The sequence below is a fragment of the Oreochromis niloticus genome, linkage group LG20 (genome assembly GCF_001858045.2).
Source record: "Oreochromis niloticus isolate F11D_XX linkage group LG20, O_niloticus_UMD_NMBU, whole genome shotgun sequence".
Taxonomy (NCBI): domain Eukaryota; kingdom Metazoa; phylum Chordata; class Actinopteri; order Cichliformes; family Cichlidae; genus Oreochromis; species Oreochromis niloticus.
Genome location: NC_031984.2, coordinates 10872685 through 10899259, shown reverse-complemented (window position 1 = coordinate 10899259; position 26575 = coordinate 10872685). Strand labels below are relative to the sequence as shown.

The 26575-nt window shown below is 39.1% G+C and overlaps 2 protein-coding genes across 7 annotated transcripts; one reads left to right on the top strand and one right to left on the bottom strand.

Moving 5' to 3' along the window:
* Window positions 1–79: 79 nt before the first annotated feature.
* tspy (testis specific protein Y-linked) lies at window positions 80–9968 on the bottom strand. 2 transcript variants are annotated; one of them, XM_003439129.5, is made up of 8 exons: window positions 8560–9968; window positions 8377–8454; window positions 8183–8294; window positions 6193–6347; window positions 3466–3542; window positions 3098–3279; window positions 2854–2901; window positions 80–1662 (listed from the first exon to the last, which is right to left on the bottom strand). In XM_003439129.5, exons 1-8 carry the CDS (start codon window positions 9526–9528, stop codon window positions 1616–1618), a joined length of 1668 nt encoding a protein of 555 aa, XP_003439177.1. In that variant the 5' UTR covers window positions 9529–9968; the 3' UTR covers window positions 80–1615. The 2 variants fall into 2 exon arrangements, with proteins under 2 accessions (XP_003439177.1, XP_005448582.1); XM_005448525.4 differs by lacking the exon at window positions 2854–2901.
* A 794-nt stretch (window positions 9969–10762) lies between these two features.
* Window positions 10763–22489, top strand: ppp1r3f (protein phosphatase 1, regulatory subunit 3F). 5 transcript variants are annotated; one of them, XM_005448527.4, is made up of 5 exons: window positions 10763–12969; window positions 16080–16120; window positions 17259–17347; window positions 17679–17705; window positions 20740–20874. In XM_005448527.4, exons 1-4 carry the CDS (start codon window positions 12107–12109, stop codon window positions 17703–17705), a joined length of 1020 nt encoding a protein of 339 aa, XP_005448584.1. In that variant the 5' UTR covers window positions 10763–12106; the 3' UTR covers window positions 20740–20874. The 5 variants fall into 5 exon arrangements, with proteins under 5 accessions (XP_005448584.1, XP_005448585.1, XP_025757711.1 ...); XM_005448528.4 differs by having other exon boundaries at window positions 20737–20869; XM_025901926.1 differs by having other exon boundaries at window positions 17679–17728; window positions 20737–20842.
* The last annotated feature ends 4086 nt before the right edge of the window (window positions 22490–26575 follow it).

The window sequence follows — 26575 nt, the reverse complement described above, 5'->3', positions numbered from 1 at the left end:
CGACTCACGCATCGGTACTGGTCCGTGGCCCGGGTGTTGGGGACCAGGGATCTAGCATATGTAAACCACACAGACGAAGTGAAACAACTGTCTATTTTATTAGGTCTGAGCAAAATCTTGACATTTATCTTTAAAACAAAAAAAGAAAAAAAATTACCCAAAACAACAAACAAGTAGGTATCTGTAACTACAGTGTTCTATAAAACACAGCACACAAAATATAACCTTCTGATCATGTTTATGAAAAACCCTCCAGATTATTTGATAAATTTTTCCATGGATTAAACATGTTTTGCCTTATCCAAAAGACAATGCAGAAGTATTATTTACAGGTTCCTTGCTAAGAAAAGTAAGCAATACAAATACTAGGTTTGTTACAGTGCACCCCATCTGTTGCTGTGAATTTAACATTTACTAACACTGTGCGCAGAAAATTACTTCCCCCCCCCCCACACGGCCTTGTAAGGAATATAATCACTTCGTCTTGTATTTCGTGCTCACAGGCATGCCATAATGTGGATTTGTAGAAAAACAAAGTAATAAATACCATAATTTTAAGCAGATAACACAAACCTTAAACACATTACATTAGATTAAACCTTAAATGATTTAGAAAGTAAATTTCAAATTAAGTTAAAATCTAAAAGAAAAACAAATATCAAAACTCTTCTTACTCAAGGAGTGCTTTACAAAAATCCACAAAAACGTCAAACTACGCAATGATTTTAAACATCAGAGATGGTTTACAGACTGCTGATGGAGGCTGGTGTGTAGCAAGACAGGACACGTAGAGTAAGGGAGGAAAAAAAACAAAACAAAACACAGGTAGTCTATTAAAACAATAATTGTTCCTACTTACTACAGTAGAGTACACGTTTCTTTATACACAACCGACAATAACCAGAGTGTGTAAATGTCTGAAAAGTCAGCACGGTTCTTTCAACGCGACTACCGCCATGATCATCCCTGAGAACAAATTTTGGTTCAGTACTCAGTGCATCTAAAATGTACTGTAACTATATCAAATTTAAACTGTGACATATTTGCTTTGTCACATGTCGATTCCTAAAAAACCCAGAAAACAAACAAACAAACAAACAAACAAAAAAGCCCAAATGTGACAAGATTGCTAATAAAGCCTCTGAAGGCTTCACTGTTATTTAAAGAATGTGCAATGCAAAGTTTTATGCCACCAAATAGCGGCAATCAGAAAACTCACCTACACGCGTACAGGTTGTAGTACAATGCTCTTTAAATCGAAAAACAGTAGAAGAACCAGGAGGCATAATATGCCTAAGAATCTGCTTAGAAAAAAAAAACGACTGCAAAAAGTGTATCAGAGTACATCAGAATACACAGTACCATCTGTATAAAACAGAGGGGAAATGCGCTGCCTTGGCTTTGTTGTTACAGTTAAACCTGATTTAAAATGCTTCTGTGTGTTTATTTTAGTTATAAAAAACAAAACAAAACTGGATATTCTGTGCATAAAAATGACTAACATCAGGAAGAAGGGTTTAATGTTTGCTGTTAGTCTTCACAAACCAAGCATTCTCTTCATCTTCTCGGTCTCTGGTCCCTGCGTTGACTCCTTCAAGCTCACTTCTTCTTCTTCTTATGCTCCCTCTTCCTCTTCTTCCTCCTGATCGCTGTCGTCGGAGCCTACAGGACAAAAATCAGACGGCTATCATTTCAATGGGCCGCTTTAATTATTTCACAAAGCAAACTTTAAAATAAAAAAAGATAAATAAAAATAAAAAATACCATAATTTAAAAGAGTAGGAAAGAGGAAAAGATTATGAATTGAATCCATGTATTGTTCATTCTTTGATTTATTTGTGTTTGGTTTTAAATATAGATTTGGGGAAAATGAATTTTCTTATTTTGTTTCTTTTCTGTTTTGAAGCCAAAATTGAAAGGAAAGAAATAGTGATGTTTTTTATTTTCACTTTAAAACAAAACAAAACAAACAAACAAAAAAATGCAGGCAAGCATGCAGTGAAAAAGATTTAGTTTTGCTGTAGTAATTATGGCTTTAATTAAATCCTATGAGAAATGTATTAATGAGCCTTTTAAAATTGGGAAAGCACTAAAGAAAATCACAGCTGGTATGGCTCAGGAGTGTTTTATAACACTGAAATAGACCTTATATTGCCTTAATATCCCATCGCTTGTGGTTTCCAAAAGTAGGATGGGAGGCAGAGCCTTCAGCTCTCAGACCCCTCTCCTGTGGATCCAGCTCCCAGTTTGGGTTCAGGAGACAGACACCTTTTCTGCTTTCTAGATAAGGCTTAAAATGTTGCGGTTTGATAAAACTTGCAGTTACGGCTGGATCAGAGGACCCTGAATTTTCCCTTAGTTATTCTCCTATAGGCTCAGGCTGTTGGGGGACTTCCGAAATTCTCCACTCCCCATGTGTTTATAAACCACTACTCAAGTCAATAATGTTTTGCTGGAGGCTAAAAGGGAGTTCATCCTCCCCACTGTCACCGTCCTTGCTCACATCATGTTACTGTAGAGTCTTGACATCACAATATAAAGTGCCTTGAGATGAAAGTTACAGTGGAAAAAAACTGAGCTGAAAAACTGTGAATTGTGTTGAAATTGCACACCTGTGGCTGCTCTCTTATTTTCATTATAACACTATAACAAAGTATTTACAAATATTTTTTCAGTGTTGGTTTAAAAACACAAAAAACCAAGACGTTTTTGTTGTTTTTCTGATTCCGCTTAAATAAATCAAAGAATGAAGGCTACGCAGACTGAAATGCCACCCGCAGATTCAACAGCCTCCCACTGATTATTTGTGACAATGGTGAATTTGTAGCGCTGCTGTTAAGAGTGATGTCTTACCGTCGATCACAATCTCTCCACCATCCTCCTCCTCCCCTGGGCTCTCATCTGAGGAGGAGATATTTCTTGTCTATTCAGTTTAACCCGCATTACTCATACATTTAAATTTCAGCTACAACACAGCCCAGTGAGCTCAACACTAAATGGACGCAGACATCCATTTTCAAAATAAGCTGGAAGTGAAAATGAGCTTCTGTATAATGCGGGATTTGAACGGTTTTATCAGTCCCGTCTTGGCACTGACCTGCACTTTGCCCTCTTTCCTCCTCTTCTTCTTCTTCGCCTTCCTCCTCCTCCTCTTCCTCATCCCTACTGTTGCCTTGTTCAGCCTCACCAGCCTCCTCACCGGGTTCATCATCCGAGTCAGAGATCACAACACACTCGTCTCCATTGCCGTTGTCAGCCGTTCTAGCCCCCGTGCCACTACTGCAGAATTAACAAAATAAACCTTCACGTTAACAGTAAACACACTCTTTGTTTTGATATGCAGCCCACTCAGTCTTACAAAGAGAGGCTGTAAACTGTTACTGAGAATACTTCTATATTTTACAGCTTACTATGTGTGTTTCTCCCACTGACTGTTAGTTGGTAGGATCTGTGAGTTTGTTTTACCTGCCGTTCTCCCTCGGTTCCCAGAGAGGAGTGAGGTAGTATCTCAGAGGGTCTCTGTACAGGTCGTCCTTAAGAATCTGAAGAACAGCACAAATTTCATTTCAGTACATTTCAATATGTTGACATGCACATGTTCAGTTTCACACACCATGTGCATTCCTGCCAGAGGCAAATGTTTGAACAGAAAACACACAGCACCCACACAGACACACAAACACGGTTTCCTGATGGCATTGTTTAAGAATTTTCCTATTATGGGGCTTCCATCAGAAAATGTAACCCTGGCGGCTTTGGTCAGGTGGGTAATTTAATGTCGCGCTCAATTAATATGGAACTATTAATTCGATCTTTTGAGGCACAGGAAAAAAACAAAAAAACGCATAAACTATTAACTGAAGAGGGAACAGCATTTGGGCCTCAGTGCGTCCCTGCACACACAGTGGGCGATGAAAGAGAGAGAGAAAAACAACAGGGAGTTCATTTCCCAATTTACAGCTTATACCAGCGAAAGCCCACTGAAGCACATCACTAACAAAGGGCAAAGCCTGAGCCAGCCATAAGTGAACAAATATTGACTTAGAAATGGTAAATCGACTGGTATTTTTACAGTGATTTCTACTCTTACTGAGCTCTGAAAGCACTTTTTCACAACACGTCACTTGGATCGGATCAGCTGGCAGTTGTGCTTGGCATGCAAAACATTTATTAATAATCATTCATCTCTCAATAGATGAAAATGTTTTTGCCAATACCGATAAACCCTCAAATCGCCAGTAATGGCTGATCAATATACTGATCAGCTTCTGCTCCATATTTCAGTGGTTTATACATTTGTAGAACATGTGAAAGAGCCGGTGTTTAAGACCGAGAGGAGATACAAGGCATCCGGCTTCAAAATCTGGCAAATATCCTGGCGCCATCCGCTGTGGCGACCCCATGTGAATAATGGAGCAGCCAAAAGAAGCTTAATCTGTCACACTCACAAACTGATTGACGCTTCAGATTAAATTTGGGGTTGCTCAAGGACACTTTGACATGGTGGGAATCAAACCACAGAGCTTCAGATTTGTAGATGGCTCACTGTGCCATAAGCCCCTTTTCCATTAGTACCTACTTGGATCGACGGGTTTTCCGTTACAATCGAGTACCACCTAATGTGCGCGATTGTTGTCATAGCAACGTGGCTGAACTTCCAGTGATGTATTTAGTATGCGACATGAACGCTACAATCAAGGTGGATGTCGAGCGGTCTGAGGCTTTCGTCAGACTCGGAGACCACCGCGTTGTTTGTGTAGCCATTTCCTTGTTTTCGGGGTTTTAAAATGTTGGTTTTGATTTTCGCAAACAAGACGCTCTCATAGCTCATTGAGTGAAGCCACTTACCAGCCAATCGGTGGCATGCAGTCTGTTGAAATTACATTTTGGGATTACCTCGGATTGCTTGGAACCCCCTAATGTAAAACCCTGAAAACCGTGGCAAGCCAACCAGAGTAGGTACTAATGGAAAAGGGGCTTTAGTGACCTCATCAACTAAACAGGTAAAACAGTATTTAGCTATAACATATGGGTTGGTTCTTTATTTATTTGTAAAATGTCTTTATAGTTTTTTTAAACTTTTAATTTACCATAGAAGCTTTTGTAAATAAATAAATAAATAAATGGCACACATTTGCCCAGTGGTGGTCAACTTGATGGACACCCTGATTTTTATATCTGTTCAAAACAAAACAAAAAAAACGTGTCCTTATTGGGGCTGCAAAATTATTTAAAATTTATTTTCAACCTCTCTTTTCTTTACTTGTGCTCCATCCTTAAAGTCCCACTTTACTCTCAACCAGACTGTGGAAGCTTTAGTTCACTTCACATTTATCTAGTTTAATAATGCAACTAATTGAAAGAGGAATTTCTCTTATTTTTAAAGTGTAATAAAGTCGCAATTTTCCCAAAGTCTGACTGTAATCATGTTAACTAAATGTGACATAATTGCTTCAAGTATTTGAACTCTGACCCTTTCAGCACACAGCTGGCACACCATGCTTGCAATTAATGATTTTCTAGCAAAATCTAATAATAGGTTAACAAAATACCTCTGAAACAGTTGCAGTTTGGAGGGTCTGAAAGCTTTCAACAACAGCAACATACATTTAAAATCAGGAGATCCTGTTAATCAAAGCTTCAAATCAAAAATGTTTTACCAAGTGAAAACAGAAACCGGAGCACCTACAACACCTTTACTAAGTCTCCAGGTCTTGATCCAGGTCGATCAGAAACAAACATGTTAAAAATCTACACAGTAAATTATCTAATTTATTAGTAAAGCTGTTTTTATTTTTCTATTTCCAGCTAACCTGCCTAAAGTTCTTTACCAGGCAGGGTTACTGTTTCTATTATTTGTTGCTGCTTACTGTTTCTGTTGTATTATTGTATTAAATGTTTGTGGTGGCTGCCGCTTGTCTTTATATTATTTTAGGAGTACATTTTTTGCTCTTTCCTCTTGTCTTGAATAGTGAGTGTAATTGTCTGTCCAATTATTGTGTTTATTCTATTATTTGAATAATTTTTAAAACATCTTGCCAAAGGACTGCACTTGAAAATTAGCCAGCTGACTAACGCTGCCATACTCACAGAAATGTTGATCAATGTGTTCTCCTTATAAACAAATAAATAAAATTATACTTATCGATTTATTTTTGCTACAATCCAATATGCGGGTGTAGTCTTGTGTACCTGTGCTACATCATCTTGTCCTGGGTTGCTGTGGTCACTGAACCAGCTGAAAAACGTCTCATAAACACCACGTGAAGACTTCCTGGGTTCACTGTGGGCTGTCAGGTTGTGTCCACGATGCCATAGAATGGGGTTGGAGAACGACATGGGAGATCCTGAAAACATGAGCAGCCAGGATTAGAACATGATACTGAGAATACAAGCTTCCTGCTTGACATCACAAATGATTCTTTCTATTCATGCGCATGTATATAACGACAAAGAGTGAAACAGCTAAAGTAATCTCAGCCAATCCTCCGTTTCAAAATGCAACTGCGCTGTCTGAATACAGTGGGTGCCCTTCTAAAAGCAAGTCTCGCCACTCACCAGCCGTATTGTAACTGGGCTTTTACTTACATGAGTCCCCTAAATCAGTGGTCCTCACTTTTTCTTGAATGCCCCAGAAGCTGAAGTTCACTCTTGCATTCCATATTTTTTTGAATCAAACAATAAAAAGGAACCCAAACTAAATTTTATTACTTAAAGGTGCAATAACATCAGCAAACCATAAAGATAAGAAACACAATACTTTACTTATCCCAAAGTTATGGAGAAAAACATTAACAAACTTTGACCTTAGTTTCATTTAGTTTATTCCACCTGGCTCACCTGCAGCAAACCTGTATCCTATAGTTTGAAAACCACTGATTTAAATTAACTTTGAATTTAAAAACATAAAACCTGAATGTACATAGTCACTGGTAATATTGTGGTAAAACAAACAAACAACAAAAAACACATTTGCTGTAACTTCTGCTGCCCTTTTGGCCAGGTCGCTCTTGGAAATGAGATTTAAATCTCAATGAGACTTTCACCTGGATAAATGATAATATAATAACAATGCTTCACAATGTGACACTGACAAATTTGTCAAGTTATTTGGTTTACTTGCAACTTATTTCTCATTCCCATATATTTTATAGGCAGCTGTTAATGAAAATTTCCCATTTAGTTGTCATTTTCCCTTAAAAAAATATGACTGAATTGGGGAAAAAAAGCAAAATTGATAACTTTACTTTTTCAGATTATCCTTATATGCTAGGGATGTACTGTGTCTTATTTTTCATAATACCAGTGTAAATTTTTACATGATATTAAAATGCCATATCAATATATCATTGACACAGCAATGGTATGCATTTACTTTCCATAGCACACACTACTATGACTCAAGCCCAGACACATCTGAGAGGAAGAACTGCATGCTAGCCTCCATTAACCACTTTGTACCTAATAAGGGAGCTACCTCATCAAGCTCCGACGAAGCACAGTGCTTTCCAAAACATGCAAGAAAACTGATTCCGCTAAAGGTGGAAACGAGAAACTTGTTTCACCAGTTGATGCAAAAACACACCGTTCTGCACAAACGGGCTATTAAGGCACATGAGGAGGAGATACTAGGAACTGGTGATGTGTGGCCTAAAGTAAACAAATGCCTCACGTAAGCACTGCAGGAGCACTTCCTAGTTGCACATAATGCAACTAGGGAGTAACCCTTTCCTGTCATAAGTTTCTATGTGATAGGAAAATCAAATGGAGGATGGAAATTACTCGTGCAGTTGCACGGTGGTAAAAAGAGGGCTTTACGCAGCCGGTTAAAAAGGTATACAACATACAACATCCCAGGTAGAAAATGTGTTTTAATTATATTTTATTATGTGACAATACTGTGCATATGGTTAAGTAGTAGCTGTCAAACTAAAGTGTGGCAGTTATTTTATGCTTTTTGGAGAAAAAATAATAATACCAAAACTACTTTTGTGCTTACATTTGACTTATGCAGGATGAAAAATGCCCTTCATTTTGATCACACTAATAAATGCTGCAGCATTTATTTTGTACACTGTCAAAAATCATATAATTCTCCAAAACACTGATATAATTTTGAGGCTACACTATGATTATATATACCTAATATCACTTGATTTAATAATCGCATGTTTATTTTTACCTCCCATTCCGAGGTGCAGCTCTTTCATGATGATGTTGTTCTGAAAGTAAGGGTTTCGTCTGAAGTGGAAGCGAATTCTGTAGCCCAATTTGTTATTCTTGAAAGTCTCAATCTGAGGAAAAAGGTAGAAAAATGTGTTTTCTTCCATTCTACAAATATGCATCAGCTGAGGTTGTGAGAATAAAGTGTCCTACCTCAAGATCAGTCATGTAACTAAGAGCGTCTTCATCGGTCTCATCAATGTGAGCTGAGAGATGAGGATGGTTCAACAGCTGGCACATCGAAGTTACGAAAAAACAACATGACAAATTAATTTTAAATACTCAAACACAGCATGGCAATCGGTCAAGCGTTACACTTTCATATTTTAAGGATACAGCTGTCACCCAAAACCCAGGGATCGTTTTCGTGATGGAACTTCTCTGATCCAGATGCGGGCGCCGCTGACGACTAATCTTCAACTCCAGCCTCTGGTGAAGCCGGGCACTTTTCTTCTCAAGAGCTTCCAGCCTCATCTGTACTTGTGCCAGGAGAGCCACCGACTGCCTCAACTCTGGAGCCATCTTTACAGACACAATGGCACATTCGCCATCATCGTTTTCTTCATTGTCTGATGGGAAAGAGGAGCTCGGTGTGGAGGAAGAGCCAGATACCGATTCATCGCCCTCATCTGCTTCAGGCACATCATCTGTATCCTCTCTGTCAGTACTATGCACAGATGTGGAACTATCTGCTGCCGCTGCTTGTGTTTTGGAGCCAACTTTTGAGGACTGGTGTCCCCCGCGCTGTTTAAATTTACTCCCTTGTTTCACCTGCTTGGCCTTTTCAGATGAACAAGGAGTCTCTTGACTGTCTTCTCCGTCCCCCCCTGTGAGACTGGCCAGCGCTTCAGCAGCTGCTATGGCAGCTGAGTCGGATTTGTCCAGAGGAGCTGTGGGACGCCGCTCTGTTTCTGCCGTTTTCTTTGCTTTGTCTTTTGCATGAGCCGAATCCTGCTCACCCGAGGACTGCGGCTTGTCGGTGCTGCTGCTGGTGTGGTGGCTGTCAGCGCTGGAGCTGTTGACAGGCTGTGAACTGGTGCCACCAGTGCTCTCTGAACCCTGATCTGCTTTCACAGCGGCTTGTTCCTCTTTGCCATCTTTCGACTGGCCCTCGCTCCCGGCTGCTTCTTTACTCTCGGCTTCACTGTCTTTGCAACTTTCAGAAGTAACCCTCGTTTCATCTGGCTGGTCACTAAGTTTTGCGGACTTGCTTGGAACCAGGCTGCCTTCATCCTTATCGGGTGATGGACACCGTTTCCTCGATGCAGAGTCAGCGGACTGTTTGCAGTCCGTCACTTCACTCATGCTAGCTAGCTAGCTAACAAGCTAGGTAGCTTGCAAGCTCGTATAAAATAAACTGAAGTGCAAATAACTGCACAACTGCGCTCGTTTCTAAGATAACACCTTTGTGTTGGACGTTGTGATCGTAGCTCAGCCTACATTCTCAATGAAGCAACAACAGGAAGCAGTGCTCGTATTTCTCTGCGGCCTTGCGGAACGCTGAAAATTAGCACGCTGCTGCTAACGCTGGTTAGCTCGGCTTACCCAATTCTTGCGTCCTCGCAGTCACGGCCGTACCGCATGCTCACAAATAAAATGCTAACAAGAAACACTCGGTCCAGATAATCAAGCCCTGCCACGCTATATCGCCGTTAAGCCGCAATCCGCCTTCTTTATAATAGTTTGTTTTTGCATTATCCGTTAGCTTACTATCTGTGCACCGACGTGACAGAAAAACAATCCTGTGATTGGCTGTGGTACGTCGCGCTAAAACGTCTCGACCAATCACATACAAGGGTGTGTTTACACGGTAATCTGTAGCAGAGCCGCCGCGGGTTTACTGCGCAGCAAGCGCAGGGTCGCGAAAATCATTGCGACAATACTGGGAAACATATCTAAGTGTTTACACGACAGCAGTAAAAAGAGACACTTTACACCACGTTGAACAGATTATGTTAAAATGAAAATATGCACATTAGTCCACAAAAAGCCCGCCAGATGTAAGCAAGGACTTGGCTTTGTTTGCATATGAAATCATCTGCGGTGTCCACAGTGGCTTGTGTGGTGGTTAACTGAGTAATGCAGAACGGATGCAGCTTAGGCCTATTCCCAGAGAAGATTTCACACATATAGCCATGCATCATAGCCTATACTGTATATAGGTTGCATAGCTTCTCCCCCTCGTCAAGTTGCTGAAGGTTATACAGAAGAATCACAAACCAGAGGTCATCTGATCCAAGATAATCAAATCCAAGCAAGAGTCAGCTACTGCCAGGGCAACCCCCCGGAAAAAAAATATTTGGAATTATAAGATTATCTTGTAGCATTTCATAATGCAGCCCACAACTAACGGTGTGATTACACTAGAATTAAATGAGATCGCTATGTATTTTATCTGAATTACAATGTAATTACAATTACCTAGCAATACTTGGCAGATGCATTAAAATAAGGAGGTAACAATTCAAGTTTTTACAGGAGAGAAGAAGCAATTAATAGTAATATTAAGTAATGCTCAGCTTCTAGGTATTATAGCAGAAAACCCCTCAAAGTTTTCCATCTTACACTATAAATATAGCATGCCATAATGTTCATCATGGATGCTCCACTATTGAGTTCTCCATTTGTATTACATATAAAAATGTGATAAGGACTGTTCTCCCTTTACTACTAGCAGATATAACACCGGCAAATATCACAGGGCACAGGTCCATATGGTCTTATCATGACAAAGGCCATAGTCTGTATTGCGTGCTGGTGTTTGTTGTTTCTGCTATATGCACTCCAATATAGAGTATAATTAAAAATTAAAAGACCAAGTTAAGCCACAAAAAGTGCAGTGATTTTAGAGTTTAAGCTGGAAAATTTGTGTTTTTCTGCTAAAATACCTGGAAATAATACATTTCTTAAAATTATTTGCAGTGTAATTTTTTTTTTCTGTAAAAACCTGTATTGCATCTACTACAAAGTGTTCCTAGGTAAATGTATCATCCCCCTAGATACCCTTGTATCTTTGTCTTGTAAAGCACTTAGAGAATTTTGTTCTTGAGAAGCTCTTAAATCTTACTTACTTAGGCTGCTTACTCACGTATTTCACGGCTTGTACAATAAAATACGGGCCGTATTATGAAGTCCAATCAATAATCTTTGCATAATTTCATATTTTTATCACAATGGGTTACTTTAGATTTTCTTACCATCTCAACCACTGTAGCTACAACTGGACTGGTATTAAATTACACTGACAGCTGCTCATACTAAATGGCAAAACCTTCCCCAGTGTGGTGGAATTAAAATGGCCTAAACTTTAACGAACATAATGTATCACAGACTAAGTCTTCCATGAATTCAGGCTTGGAGAGAGGGAATTTGGAGAGGCCATCTTGAAATAATAATTCCCACCTGATTGTCTCTAAAGTGGTTTCAATAAATACGCATGCAGCCTGTCTTTCCAACGCTGGCATTTATGACATTAATATGCTATTTCCAGCAGCAGGCGCATAGCCAGGCCGAACCAAACAGAACAAGGGGGAGCCGCAGGATTATACCAACTTATCAACAAATTTAGGGCATGGAAACCCGGTAGGTCAGTGCTAAAATTAGGGGCTGGTGCTTCCACGACAGCAGCCAAACTGCCGTGCATAAAGTCATGTAAAACCAGGGGATACACTATCACAAGGGCTGGCAGTAAAGACAAGCTTTCCATGGGTGACATTTAACGCCACACGTTGACTGGAGAGGCACTGTGCGTTACGCAGCGACAGCGCTGGATCATCACTGACCACAGCTGCGCAAATCATGAGTATTTGGTAGCTTTTTAGAGACGCCATATGTAGTCTTCGGCTCCTTTGAGTGTATACGTCTACAAAAATAATAATAAAAAATGTCTTTTTTGACCATACCAAGCCAAGAGGGTCTTTTTAAAACGATAAAAACAGGCAGATCAGGCGAGGACGCAGATAGTAGGTCACCAATGGACGCCGAAGATAACCAGAATGATGACGATGATGATGATGACACCGAAGACGTCCGCTTCATCCCAAGATGCTCCCCGGTGCCCCGAAAGCGAGGTGCGTCAATTTTCGATGAGACCGCTGAGTATATGCGGATCCACTTGGCGCTGTCCGCCGGGAAGAGAGTGTCATTTGCCGATACAACAGGTGGGGATCTGGTGGATGTGAAGGAATTTGTTGCCTTTGATTCGGACGATGAAGACTCTATTGCAAAGTGGGACGAAGAGGAGGCAAAATATCGGAAGCCTGAGCGAGAGCCAACCTATCATGTGCACCCAGAGTTTCATGCACCCACCGGTAATGCTCTGCTGCAGGCTGTGCGCACCAATAAAGTGGAGGTTGAGCAGATGTCTCCAGCTGAGAACGAACCTCTCGCATTCACAGGGGTTATACGAGTGCTGAACATTTCCTTCCACAAAGCAGTTTACGTCAGATCGACAATGGACAATTGGGCCACTTACTTCGATCACCCAGCAGAGTATGTCCCGGGATCTCACGATGGAGAAACTGACAAGTTCTCCTTCAAGCTGTCTTTTGCGCCACCTTATACCACACATGGCTCTCGCATTGAGTTCGTTGTACGCTATGAAACCTCTGATGGTGATTACTGGGCTAATAACTCCTCTATGAACTATGTGGTAACTCTGCTCCTGACCTACGAAGATGATTCACCTCATACAAACATCAACACACAGGAAATGAAAAGTATCCTGAAACCTCCAAAAGCTTACAGGTACATTTCCTGTCACACTTGTCAGTTAGACACCCCAAAGGACAAAGACTTAGAAGGCTGTTTGTGTAATATTTTGCCCAATCTCTGCCTCCCATGCCTTTTATCCGAAACATCCACAGAATTATAAGGTCACCATCAAGCCTCAGTCAGTTTAAGGTCCACAAAAGCTGTCCATCCTATTAATCAGAAGAGAAATGTGGATGCTCATAGACCAAAAAGGCTTTACTGCAAAAAAGTGATAATTTCTATATTAGTTATGTAATTATGAAAGAGATATGGATGCCACAGAGGTAGGGCCTGTGCAACAGCTACAAAACTATACCTGCTTACTAATTCACTGAGCGCTTTATGCCTGGAATGAGTATTCAGCTCAATGTAGTGGTTCTGCCCAGAGAGTGCATCTAGCCCAGAAAGAACTCAAACAGAGCAGGCTGTAAGGAAAGTGGCTCGGTCTGTTGCATAACCAAAGTACAAGGACAACAGGAAAGCTACCTAGTTGAGTTCACAAAGTTTTCCCTTTAATAGTTTTCCCTTTTACGATTACAGCCTGTAACGAGGTACAGAAAGAGATTTTTTGGAAGAACACTCCCTGCTCAGTGTACCAATCACCCAGCAGTGTCTGAGGCATTCAAAATAGGCAAAGGGCAGGTGTCGTTTTCAGCCGTGGCGTTTCCCTGCACTAAAATTTACCTCTGACCTTTCCTATTGGAGTCATCAGGGGAGCAAAACCATTTCAAAGGAACCGATTGGCTCCTCTCCCTTTGTAATTAAAGGCTGGCACACAGACCCTTTTTGCTTCATTCGCTACTCCATTAAACTCAGCTAATCCCCTGATTTACTGTAATATCAACATGAAAGTGTGTGCTAAATCTCACAATGTGCAGCGATGGTGAAGCAAGATAGTTGCTTGTGTTGCCCAAGCTTGCGAGGACGTGTAAAAGCAGTAAGCTGACTATAAAGTGATGTAGTTGTCATGTAGGTATCCACTGCAGCTGTTTGGAGGAAGGAAGGCACCAGATGGGTTGTTAGGGATGGATGAGTCACTGATTGAAAAGAAGTTGGTTTGGGAGCAGAATCTGTATCAATCTCCCACCATAACAGCCACTACAGGTTGATTAAGTGCTTTGAAGTCAGCTGATAATTGGATTTTTAACATATTAACAAGGCAGCCAGTAAGATGAAAGGTTATTATGGGATAAAACAAGTCTAGACATGCAAATTTATTACATACTATTGAAATTAACTACATTTCCACCTGAAGTAAAAGATATCAAATATTAAACACCTGTGTGGAGTAGTGATGTCCTTTTGATTCAGTGTCATCTGCCTTGAGCACTACAAGTTGCTGAGATTTGCTCGAGTTTTATTTTGTTCAGTTTGGGGCTGAATTAGTCAAGCTTTTGTCTTGACCCGAGTCAAACAGTGTCATATCTGAAGATCGGCCCTTAAGTAGTGCTAACAGAATCTGCTCTATTACTCTATCTACATTAGTCTTTAATGTACAACACCTACCCACACAAACAGATCAAGCACTATTTATTCTGTCAGGTTAAGATCGGGGTTTGGACTAGACACGTGACTGAGGTGTCTTCTTGGGCCAGATGAATCTCTCAGAGTTACTTCTCAAATCTTTAAATGAATAATGGAAAGATTAAAGGGAAATATTTTCCTTATTTTTGCTCATAACACTGTTACAGTAGCCAGAGTTTTACATTTTTGGTAGTAATCCATATGAACCAAGTATACGAAGCAGTTTTCAGACAGGTATAAAGGACAGACTTTTAGTCAGTATTTCTGAATTAGTTTTGGATCTGTATGATTTTTGACCCACTTGCCATTCACACCTTCTGTCTCAAAGGGTTATCCAATCATAATAAACTTGGCTTAAAGAAGGAGAAGATTGAAGAGCTTGTTTTAGATAGCGGAAGAAGCTTCACCAAGTCCCAGAATGATGGAAAGCTACTCTAGCAGAGTGCAAGAATAAAAATATGGAGCTGGAATAAATCTCTTTTAATATCTGCTTGTTTATTTTTTCCAAAAGTTCCAAAGGATTTATTTAGCTTGCTATTCATGAGGGCGTGGTGCTAGCGTTAATTTATTCAAAAGCCTAAAAAACAAACAAATAAACAAACAAATAAAGTGCTTGGAGTTTCCCAAATTACCAAATTTAGGTCAGCAATTCAGCAAGAATGTGTATCAAATCTTTTTTGGATTATAAATCAGCCTCTCTCAGATAAAATTGGATACGGGGAACAAACAGCTTCTGTAGCTCTTGTCACATGCTCATCACATGTCTTGACCTTTTATTTCTTTTGGCATCCTTTGCTGGACTCTTGGCAATGTTGCATCCCCCTAATCTCGAGCGAGAACAGTCTTCAGAGACCCTTTCTATTTCATGATTTTGATCACTTTTCATTAGTGTCAGATAGGCATGGATTATGCAATGAACTAATATACATTTATTCTACTTAGTTCAATTTCTTCTCCCGTAGTTTCGATCACCAGAATTATATTTGATACATCAGCTTTGATATTGAATATGACTTTTAATGGATTGGCTTGTGCTTGTACTTACCATTGGCGAACGAAATTTCAATTTCTATCCTGCCGTCCTTGTTAATGAAATGCTCATCTAGTCCAGGAGTGCAGGAACTATACAAAACGAGCAATATAATACAAAGAGATAGCCTGTGTTCAATGAAAAAAGGGTACCTCAGCACGTTAGCAGCTTAACCGCATTAACAATGAACAAGTGTTATTATCCAGAGCAGGTGTTGATGATGGTGCATATAAATATTTAGCATTTATAGCTCAAAATGATCTTTAAATATTAATAACACAAAAATAGTATGGTCTGACCCGGCGTATGGAATCTACTCATGCTTCAGTCAGAATAAAAATGACTACAAACTCCTTCTTACACTATATATTTTTACTATGTACAATTACATTGTTTGTGTCTTGGCAGACAAAGCCTCTGTGCAGTGTTGCTTTGTGTGTGTATACAATAATAAACACATTTACATTTGCATCTAAAGTGTGCACTACTCAATGGTTTTGTCACGTCTTCATGTATTTCTTATAACCCAAATTTCTCTCATCTCTTTCAGTATGAACAATGAGTCAGAGGATGAGCTGGAAAAGGAAGAAGGTACAGAATGAATACATTTGTACACACTCACTAGTAAGGCAAAAAGAAATAAAACCTAAAATCTAACATATGCTGTATTCTTACGTGATTATATGATTTAAATTTATGTGGAGATTTTTTACTATACTTTTATAAAGTGCAAAGACTATTAAAATGAGTTAAAATAGATATAAGACTATCTTTTGTCATAGTGGCGATATCACAAGTTCACTCCAGCTCAAATTTGAACTGTTTATCTATATAGATTGCTTTGGCAGTTATTGCCCACATTTGGAGATGTGGGTTGATAAAATGTTTACCTTCTCTTAGATAAAATAGGACTAAATGGAAAATGCTTTCTGCTCAAAAATAAAATTGAAAAACTCAGCAGCAATGTCTCTTTCAAGAAATCATGACCTAGTTACTGAAGAAAAAAATCCACGAACATTTTGTGAGCAGTTTCATGCCAGAAATATTTTCTTTCTACAGTCTAAATCCACCAATCAATAGAAGTGTGCAGCTAGTTAACACTGGGGACAGCATCAGTGTTTCCATGCTGTCACAAGCACGAGACTGTTCAGTTCAGTTCAGTTATTATTTTTATTGTGCCAAATCCCAACAACACTCATTATTGTAAGGTTAAAGCCCCGCAATAATACAGAGAAAGCACCAACAATCAGACGACTGCCTATGAGCAAACATTTGGCGGCAGTGGGAAGGAAAAACCCCCTTTTAACAGAACCAAACTGAATGAACCAGGCTCAGTGAGGGGCAGCCATCTGCTATGACTGGTTGAGTGTGAGGGGAGGAAGATTCAGAAACAGACCCTTCTACTGTGATTTTCACACGTAATGTTCTAAAGATGAGTTTCATTTAATTCCCTTAAATTATTGATTATATAAGTGGGCACACTATAATATAAATTGCACTAGAGAGCAGAGGAAAAAGTCACAAACATGTCAGTTCCTACATTTGCCACAATCCAGCTCAGTGGCAACATATATCATTGTTAGGTAAACGTCCCTACCGCCAGGTAGACTTACCCAAGAGTCACAGAGGTATTTACCCAGGCTAAAAAAAATGCATCTTTTATTTTTTGTGATTAACATAACTTACTAAACACATTCTCATAACTTATTCATCTGTTTTACAATAACAGAAGAAGCAGGGACCTCCGAGGCTCGTCCGGGACTTCTCCGGCCTACGCCTGTGTGTCCCGTCATCGTAAAGCCGGAGATTGATGTAGAGGTAAGAGTAAAGTAAAAGAATGGGGATTGTAAGTCACCAGGAGGAGTACCGATTCATCCTTCAAAAGTTTAAAACAATCCGTTTTGATTGGAACTTGCTCCTATGTTGGCTCACCTGCCAAGCGAGGACACACATTCAGTAAATTACTTGTTGGATTGGTTAAAATAATCTTGATCTGCATGCAATTTTTGACAAATTCACATTTAACAGGTTAGCAGGCTAAGTGCTTTATCCCTCTAGACAAGCCATGTATCTAATAAAACATAACAAACATGTTTGATCAACTTTTGAACCTTATCACCATTGGCTTGGTTGTTTGTGTTGTTCACAGCTCATTGAAGCTTCAGCAACAACTTAGGTAACGTCTCGCTTCTCACTGCTGTATGTCAGTCTCTTTTTCAGTTTCTCATCATATTCATGACGCATGCTGTTCAAGTTTGTGCACACTTTAATTTGTATTCACATCTCTTGTACTTTTAAGTAACTCGGGACACTAATATTTTTTTACCCACATGTGATCACATCTAATATCCTCTATGCTTCCATTGTTTGAAACAGTACTGATGTCCACTGTTGTGCTGCAATGTATTGTCAGCTTTCTTTATGTGGAAATAGTGCTGATATGTGTGTTAGATTGCACACAGTGGTGCACAAAAAAGGAAAATTGAACCACTGTGACCATGCTGATATCTTCTAAGGAAGACTTTAGAATTTAGTTGCTTTCTTGCAGAAAGTTAGATTAAAAAATAAAATTAAATAAAGAAAATAAAGAAAATTCACGGATATAAAGAAAAGCCCAAGTATATTGTGCATTCATGTGGGATAATAATAATAAAAAAGATTTCCCCCAGTGGGAAGTCATTCTTCTGAGTTTGTGGTGCTCCTGTGCCTTTAAGTCTGAATATGGAACCAATATGGATGATACAAAAATGTGTTTTATTTCATTGCTTGGAGTTTTTAAACATGTTCATGACATCTTCAAGTATCTTATCATTAAAACTCGCTGGTAACTTTATTAGGTATACTTTCTGCAATTATCTAATAAGTTAATCACATAGGAGCAACGCAACTTAGGCATGTACAGAAGATGGTCAAGATATTCTCCTTAAGTGTCAGAATGGGGGGGAAAGCCACTCTGAATGTAGCATGGTTGTTGATGGTATTTCAGAGAACTGCTGATTTTCATGGATTTTCCAACATAACCATTTCTAGGGATTTTAGAGATTGATCAGAAAAAGAGAAACTATCCAATGAGCTGCAGTTTTCTGTAGTTAGGCAAATAACCACTCTTTACAACCAAGGCATGCACAAAACACCTGAATGGAAAGTGCATTGAATCTTGAAGCAGATGGTCTACAGCAGCAGAAGACCGCACCAGGTGCCACATATGTCAGCTAACAATGACAGAAACAGGAAACTGTGGAAAACCTGGACAAATGTTGGCAGGTGTACTGTTGTTGTTTATGTCAAAATTTGCCATAAACAACATGAAAGCATCCTGCCTTGTATCATCAGTTCAGCTGGTGGTGATGGTCCTGCAGTGGTGTAGGGGACATTGTCTTGAGATCAGTTATGCATCTTTTCTACACCACAGCCTAAGTGAGTATTGTTGCTGACCATGACCATCCCTTTGTGGCGTCTGATGGCTGCTTCCAGCAGGATAACACACCATTTCACAAAGATTAAATCATCTTAAACTGGTTTCTTGAACACAACGAGTTCACTGTACTGTAATGTCCTCCACAGTCAACAGATCTCAGTCCAACAGAGCACCTTTTGGATGTGGTGCAACAGCAAGATTCATGTAATGGATTTGTGATGCTATCATGTCAATATGGATGAAAATTTCCGAGGAATGTTTCCAGCACCTTTTTGAATATATGGCATGAAGAATTAGGGTAGTTCTAAAGGCAATAGGAGGTATACCTAATAAAGTGGTCAGTGGGTATATATTCATCTGACTTGCTGCACAATTAGCATGAAGACTGAAAACATGGCAATGGAGCAAAAATGCTTCTGTGGACATCGATATACCAGCTTCCATAATAACTGTGTATTTTAGAAGGGAAAGTTTAATTTGTTCTGCATAACATAAAAAAAATTCTCACACTCCACCTCCTAACAGAATAACATGATAACGTGTGATCTGATATTAATATCTCACAATACTACAAAAGTGTCTGTTACGCTGTTCTGGCTCATTCTCATGTTTCACCTCAGCGATCACATGCATGCTTTTTCCTTTTGGCAGAACATTTAAAAAAACCCCACAAATAAATAAAGGTGAACATCATTTCCCATCATTCCTTGTATCATTCAGTAGGTTTTGAGAATCTGGGCTTTATAATTCCCAACAAACTGATACCCCAACTTTTGTATAATACATTAAAGTTACACAAAGGCATTAAAACACTGATATCATTAGCACTCCTTTATTTGAAGTGATGGTTTCCCTGAAGCTTTTTAGTCATAGATTGTTGGTCTACAAAGTGATCTTAACTGATTCATCTGCACATTTTACAACAAAAAACAACAATAAAATTCTCAAATTAAAAACCTTCATGGAAAGTAGAATCCATTTTTTTGGATTAACTGAACAAATATTGCATTATACACAATTATATGTGTAGGTTTGATTTTTGTGAAATAGAAAAATCTAGCTACTTTCTGCTGACTAAAACCCACCTGTCCTATATCAGCCGTTACCGTCTCCATATTTTATGTGTCCAGCTTTTGCATATGTTCTTCTTGGTGCTGTTTTTCTTGTCTGTCTTTTGGTTTTATATTGCAATGATTTCATCTCAATATGACCTTGAATGTTTGTCAGGGCAGCCTCATAGCAGGGAAAACTCCTTTTCCATTATTTGCTAATGGCTATTTTCCTTTTTTTGAATAAAATCCTGTTAAAATGTAAATAAGTATTTTTAGTCATTACATTTGGTCCAGTCCCTGCTGTTCAAACAGCCTCCCTCACGTCAGTATGTGTAAACGTGGGAAAACTTGAGGAGAAAATAATTAAGAAAATTGCACCGATCCAATTTTCTTCTCCTTTGGATTCACTTGTGCCGTGTGGACTTCACTTAAAGGAAGGAATATTTAAACTACATTTGTTGTTTTGCCCTCCTGGGAGGGAAATTTGAGGGAAGGAGAGGGGAGGGATTTTTCTTTTTCTATAATTTTGAAAAAAGATTCATGTCCACCTCTTCATACTGCTCATGAATTGTTTGCATTTCCTCACAGCTAAAACTTCAGCATGAGTTCCTTTTCACAGAAAAGCATTAGTATGCAGTATAATGCTTTTCTTCCCTCAGTGTGCAATGTTAATGTGGAATACAAATTTTCCTCCTTTGTCTCCTAGCTATCACTGTTGTCTTGCTGTTTTACTTCAGCAGATCGCAGCTCACCCGTCTGGTCCCTTTGTCCCACCCAACCAAGAGCTTCCATCTGACGATGGCACGCTGTCCGCTCACACTGTATTCCCAGGTGAACAGTTTCCTTCTATGTCTTCCGAAACCACACATCAAACTAATTCATCCTTTGTACTCCGTGCCAGCGAATCAGTACAGCCAAATAAGTCACAGCCTTTACCCAGACTCCACTGTGAATTAGGCAACCAGACGTCTGAGCAGCGCGTAGACAGTAGTCCCTCTACGCCGCCGCCTGCCTCACATCCTTTTCTGCAACAAGACTCCAAACCCAGATCAGACATCTCCCAGACTGGCAGAGAGGAAATCCCTTTAGAAGCATCTTGCATGTGTCTTCCTGCCACAGAGACAACAACAGGAGAGGATGGAGCTGGAGAAAAACCAGCCAGTCATCCTTGCCTTGAACTGCCTGCTGAGCGTGCCTGTACTCCCAGTGTGACACAGGGCTTTGAGCGAGACGTTGCTGTGGGAATGAGTGAACCTGTTGAAGGATTATCAGAAAGTTCCAGCAGGTCTGCAGTAAATCATGAAGCCAGTACGCCTGCACTTTTGTCTCCCGTGGCTGAGACTCAGACATCTCTGAAAGCAGAAGGTGAAGCTCTACCATCACCCGAGCTTCCAGAGAACACCTCAGTGAGTACAGGTGTCACTGAGGTGAGTGAAAGCGTAGCTCAGTCTGTCTCAGCCTTGGAAGAGAAGGAAGAAGCTGCACATATTTCCCCCGATACGTCATTAGAGAATGAACCAAGCACAGCGTCAGGGTTTTCCGAGCCCCAGTCTGAGCATAACAGAAACAGGAATCTTCTGCCATCTGTCATATTTCTGAGTGGAGTCGTCTCCCTCTCAATAGTGTTGCAGGAACCCACTGTCCTCTTCCTAATTGGACTAATTTTCGTTTTGTGCCGTTTGTGACTTTGCCCCAAATCTTCTGTCAAGCTAAGTGCCTTTTCATGGTTTTAAAATAAGCCATCAAGCTAATCAACATGCACACAAAGTCCTCTTGAAGTTATGCCTATTGTATGCAAAGTCAAATGGAAGGAGAAAGTAATTATGGCGATATTTTCGTACACATTGTGTTTTATATATATATAATAATAATCACCTCATTTGTACAACATTGTGAACCTAGTATTAAAGCACAGTGTAGTATTAGAGCTGTTTTGTAAGTGATCAGTAATGACCTTTTCTTGTCATGTGGAGAGTCTCTGTGGTGTTATGTTTTAGTTTATTTAGTCACTATCACAATGCACTTTCACTGTTGTCAATGTAGCAAATCCTGTTGTTTAAGGACTTTGACTTTTGTGAATTTCAAGTCGTTATCGCTTCAAAAACGAGACAAAAGAACAACAGAAAGATTACCCTAGTGGTAAATATAAGAGACTTACTATAAAAATGGGATTTTGTTTACAAAATGCAAAAGAAAAACATGGTCATGTGTGTGTGTTTTTGCCTTAATACTTAGTTAAAACAAGACTGAAATGGTAGCCGCTTGAGTGACAGCAAAACAAGTGGAAAACTGTTCACCTCACTGTGGCACCTTTCATTTCACAGGTCTTCCTTCTTGCTGGTAAATGCATATTATTGTTGTTGTAGCGCAGCACTCAGTTATGTAACATAATAGACAATCTCACAGACGGACGGAAGCACTGATTGATACGTTTGAAGTGGTGAAAGTTTTTGCGGTGTATTGCCATTAAACATGGTCTCATATCCTGTACCACTTTGTGTCTTTGCTTATCTGTGTTTTTCTTTTCATGCAGTCTGCAGAACAAACACGAACAACACGACAGCTTTATGCACAGTAATGACACTGCAGTGCAGAACAGATCGCATCGAAGGCACTGACACACCTTTAAAATAACATCAGAGCCTTCAGCGCCTCCACAACTCGAGCGTGTTCAGCTTTGCTTGAAGTGGAAATACACAGACAGCAACATGAGCTGCGGATAGAAGCCAAAGGTCAGGCATTGCACTGAAGTCATGGTAGCTTATAGTATACACTGGCCACTGTAAGCTGAGCTCAGTGTTTGAAGGCTGAAAATTCTCTGGAAATCTCCTCGGATGTTATACGATAAGACATCACCTCTCGTCAGGTCTACCTCTTCTTATATTTAGGACTTAGTCTTAATATTTTATCTTCATTTTTGGCCAAATAAAGCTTTAATAACTTTAAACTTTTGATCCTTGGATGTTAGGCACCCTGTGGATTATATGCAGATTACGCATTAGCCTTAAAACAGAGTATTCATCCAAGCACATTTGTATTTCACAGACTTCTGCAGGGAAAATTGCAGGAGTGATTAATTTGTGTTTTGGTCACACACATGCAGGGTGGAAAACATTAAAAATTTAGGCAATCTGAAAGCTGTCCCATGCAGGATAACTGGAGTGAATTTTATAAGACCCACTCTTTGGAATAATTACTGTTTTTTTCAGGTAGTCCATGTTAAGCAGTGATTTCAAAGGGAGATCTGCGAGCGCTGTGGCAATAATAACAAACAGCAGATAGAAGGGCATCGTTTTCCACCCAGGGTGTGGCGTCACCCTTAGCTTGTTTGAACAGAGGTATTTCATCACAAGAAGCAATCGCAACAGCAGGAGTACCAGCTTTTATTTAAATATTGTCTGTGACAGTGAAATCCTCCAAGACAAGACAAATCGGATTTTCCATAATACCCCTCCTTTAACTTGTCATTGTACTCCTCCAAGCGTGGCCTGTGAATGTTTATTGGTTTTATCGGGTCCATCACAGTTATCATTTCACACATATTTGCCCGTTTAGTCCTTTTTTTTTATTTTTTTGTTCAGACATTTCCATTTCCCAGATCCACAGATTTTGTTAAACCCCATCAAAACATTTATTAAATGGGGGATAAAAACAAATGAAAAGAAATGCTTCGATGTTCAGTATTGTGCACATATTTGTTATGCACTTATTTTTAGGCTGTATGCCTAAAGCTGTGAGCCTCTAATATATAGTTGTCATTATTATTGACTGTTGTCCTTCAGAAGGCTTTTTAATATCATGCATCAGTGTTGTGAAAACATTTGAGCTTCTTTTCAACCAAAGGATCCGTGATCCCAACACTTATAATAACTGTATTTCATGTCACCTCTGTTTAATATCAAAGAAAGGCAATAAGCCTCATTAAATGGATACAAAAATTATCATTTATCATTTTCATTCGGCTTTGGTTTACTTGTACACTGGTGTTCAAAGACCCAGAACTTTAATCTGTAACAGATGATGGCATCTTATGGCATCTGCCACTGCCAGAAAGAAACAGAAGGCCTTTTGTGACCTTCAGGGTGCCATAATGTTTTATGTTTGGAAACACAAACTATCAGTTAAATATCTAACCTCAGCATTGTGCTGCTGTCAATGTTCAACTAAGCACTGTTTGTGCCTGGTGAACATTTTATTCTGTTTATATATTTGAAATGACAAACTGAAGCTTCTTATTACATTCATCTACATGCTGTGTTAGATTAAAGCTCATTATAATATTAGCTAGCTTTGCCTTCATAATTTAATTCATATTTTGTTTTAGCTGATGCACTTTTCTTTAAACACTGGGGTATTTCACATGGTTTTAACCTGTTGCTTTTGTTTGTTTTGCAATACAACTAAATACAGTGATATAAATTAAATGTTTTATGTCAAAAATATTTGACATGTATTTCACATTTAGCATAATCAGCTTACATCGTTTGGCTGGTTAGTGTGTTACCATTTTCAAAGGGCAGTCGATTTCACAATAAAATCTGGGACAGTCATTGTGAGGCTAAAAACTCAAATTATTGTATTAATTATAATCAAATTATTTATTTGTATATTTATATTCAAACAGTAGTGCTCACAAGGTCCTAAAGACAGGAAATTAGATTTCATGCAGTAACATGTAAAACTAATTTTTTTAAAACTTAAACCCAAGTAGCTCATCATTACCATGAGTGATGTAGAATCAAAAAGCAGAATATACATTAGTAAACTAACATGTCAAACCGTGCATACCAGAGTGAGAACTCTTCTTAATAATAAAAAAATAAATAAATAATGATGATTTTTTTCCAGCTGTAGTCAAGCATATATTTTTAACTGCAGCTATTTCATAAACAGAGGTGTATCCAGATGGGGGGTATGGGGTGGCACCAGCTATGACTGAAACCTCAGTTGAAAACCTTTCTCAGACATTTGAGTTGGTAAGTTGAACTTTTGCGATACCTGACTCAAAATTTTGACACAACAGCCAAAATATTAACTCATGGGTGGCAATTTCAAGCTTCCATACAACAGAGCATGATTTTCAGCTCCTGAAAAATACAACTCGAGGCGCAAACAACCAGAAACTGCAGTAAAAGCCTGGCAGATCCAGGAGGATATGTTGCATTAGGTGATATTCATGGATTCTGTACTTCAGACAGTTCTTGACTGGAAATTATTTTCATCAATTATTAAAATAGTCCTTGTATTTAAAATTATGATAGTTTATCTAATTACCTTTGGTCCATTGTAAATGGAGGAAAATGCATTAAAATGGCTTTAATTACTAAACAGCTAACAGGGATGTGAGGGGCGGGACCATGGGGTGGATGAGCCTAAATATAATTTGCCTTGAAACATAGTACTAGTTACTGCTAATCTTACATCATCACTGGATGAGCGCATGGATAGGAACAGTAGAAATGTAACTAAATTCACTTGCTCAAGTACTTAAGGTATAGGTTTAATGTAAAGTATTAAATCTTTAGTTTATAATTATTCTGTAGATTAACTGCATTATTATAGATCAACCTACCCTGCAATATGTAAGTATTGAAAATAATCAACAGCTGGAACATTAAAGAGAAATATATGTACACACATACATGGATCAATAATAGTGATCATAGTGAGTAGAATATATTTGTAATATATTTTGATTAAACACCTTGCACGTTATAACCTACTTAAGTAGGATTGCAGCGTTTATTTAATAAAAAGTCTAGTCTTTTTTTCCCCACTTTGATAAAAGAAATTATCAAACAAAAAATTATATTTACAGTCTTTTGCAGCATCGTGCATCACATAACACAGTCTTGTTCATTCACATATTGTACACCTACCAGCACCTTTACTTATTAATATCTCAGAAATATTACTGTCAGTACTGGTGTCCTTTTATATTTATATTTATATTTACATTTATATTTATATTTTTTCACATATCACCCTGGAAGCTAATGCAATACTTTGATTGACTCCTTGAATTAAAGCTGAAAGTCTGCACTTATGCTTTATGACCTAGCAATATATACGGCAGATGGCCGTCCCTCCCTGAGTCTGGTTCTGCTGGAGGTTTCTTCGTATTAAAAGGGAGTTTTCCCTTCCCACTGTCGCCAAAGTGCTTGCTCAAAAGGGGTCATATGATTGCTGGAGTTTCATCTGTTTACTTTATATTATTGTAGGGTTTTTGCCTTACAATATAAGGCACCTCGAATCAATTGTGTGTGCTCGTTCTGGTGATGTTTTTAGGTTCTTGCAGAACTTTAAATGAGATGTTTTCCCACTTTCAAAAAGGAAGCCCAATATTCTTCCAGAGCCCCCAGAATTCCTTGGACCCCGTCAGGCCCATGTGGACCAGTCAACCCAGTTTGTCACCGAGGACAGGAGCACCAGTGTAAGGCGTAGCTAGTTGACAGGTGGAGCTCCTCAGTGCACCCATACTGGACAAAACTAGCGCGTCATTCAGAGAACATCACTTTCAAGTTATAAGGCCCACAGTACTGCACAGGTCCGCCTCTCTCTCCCTCCCTCCCTGCC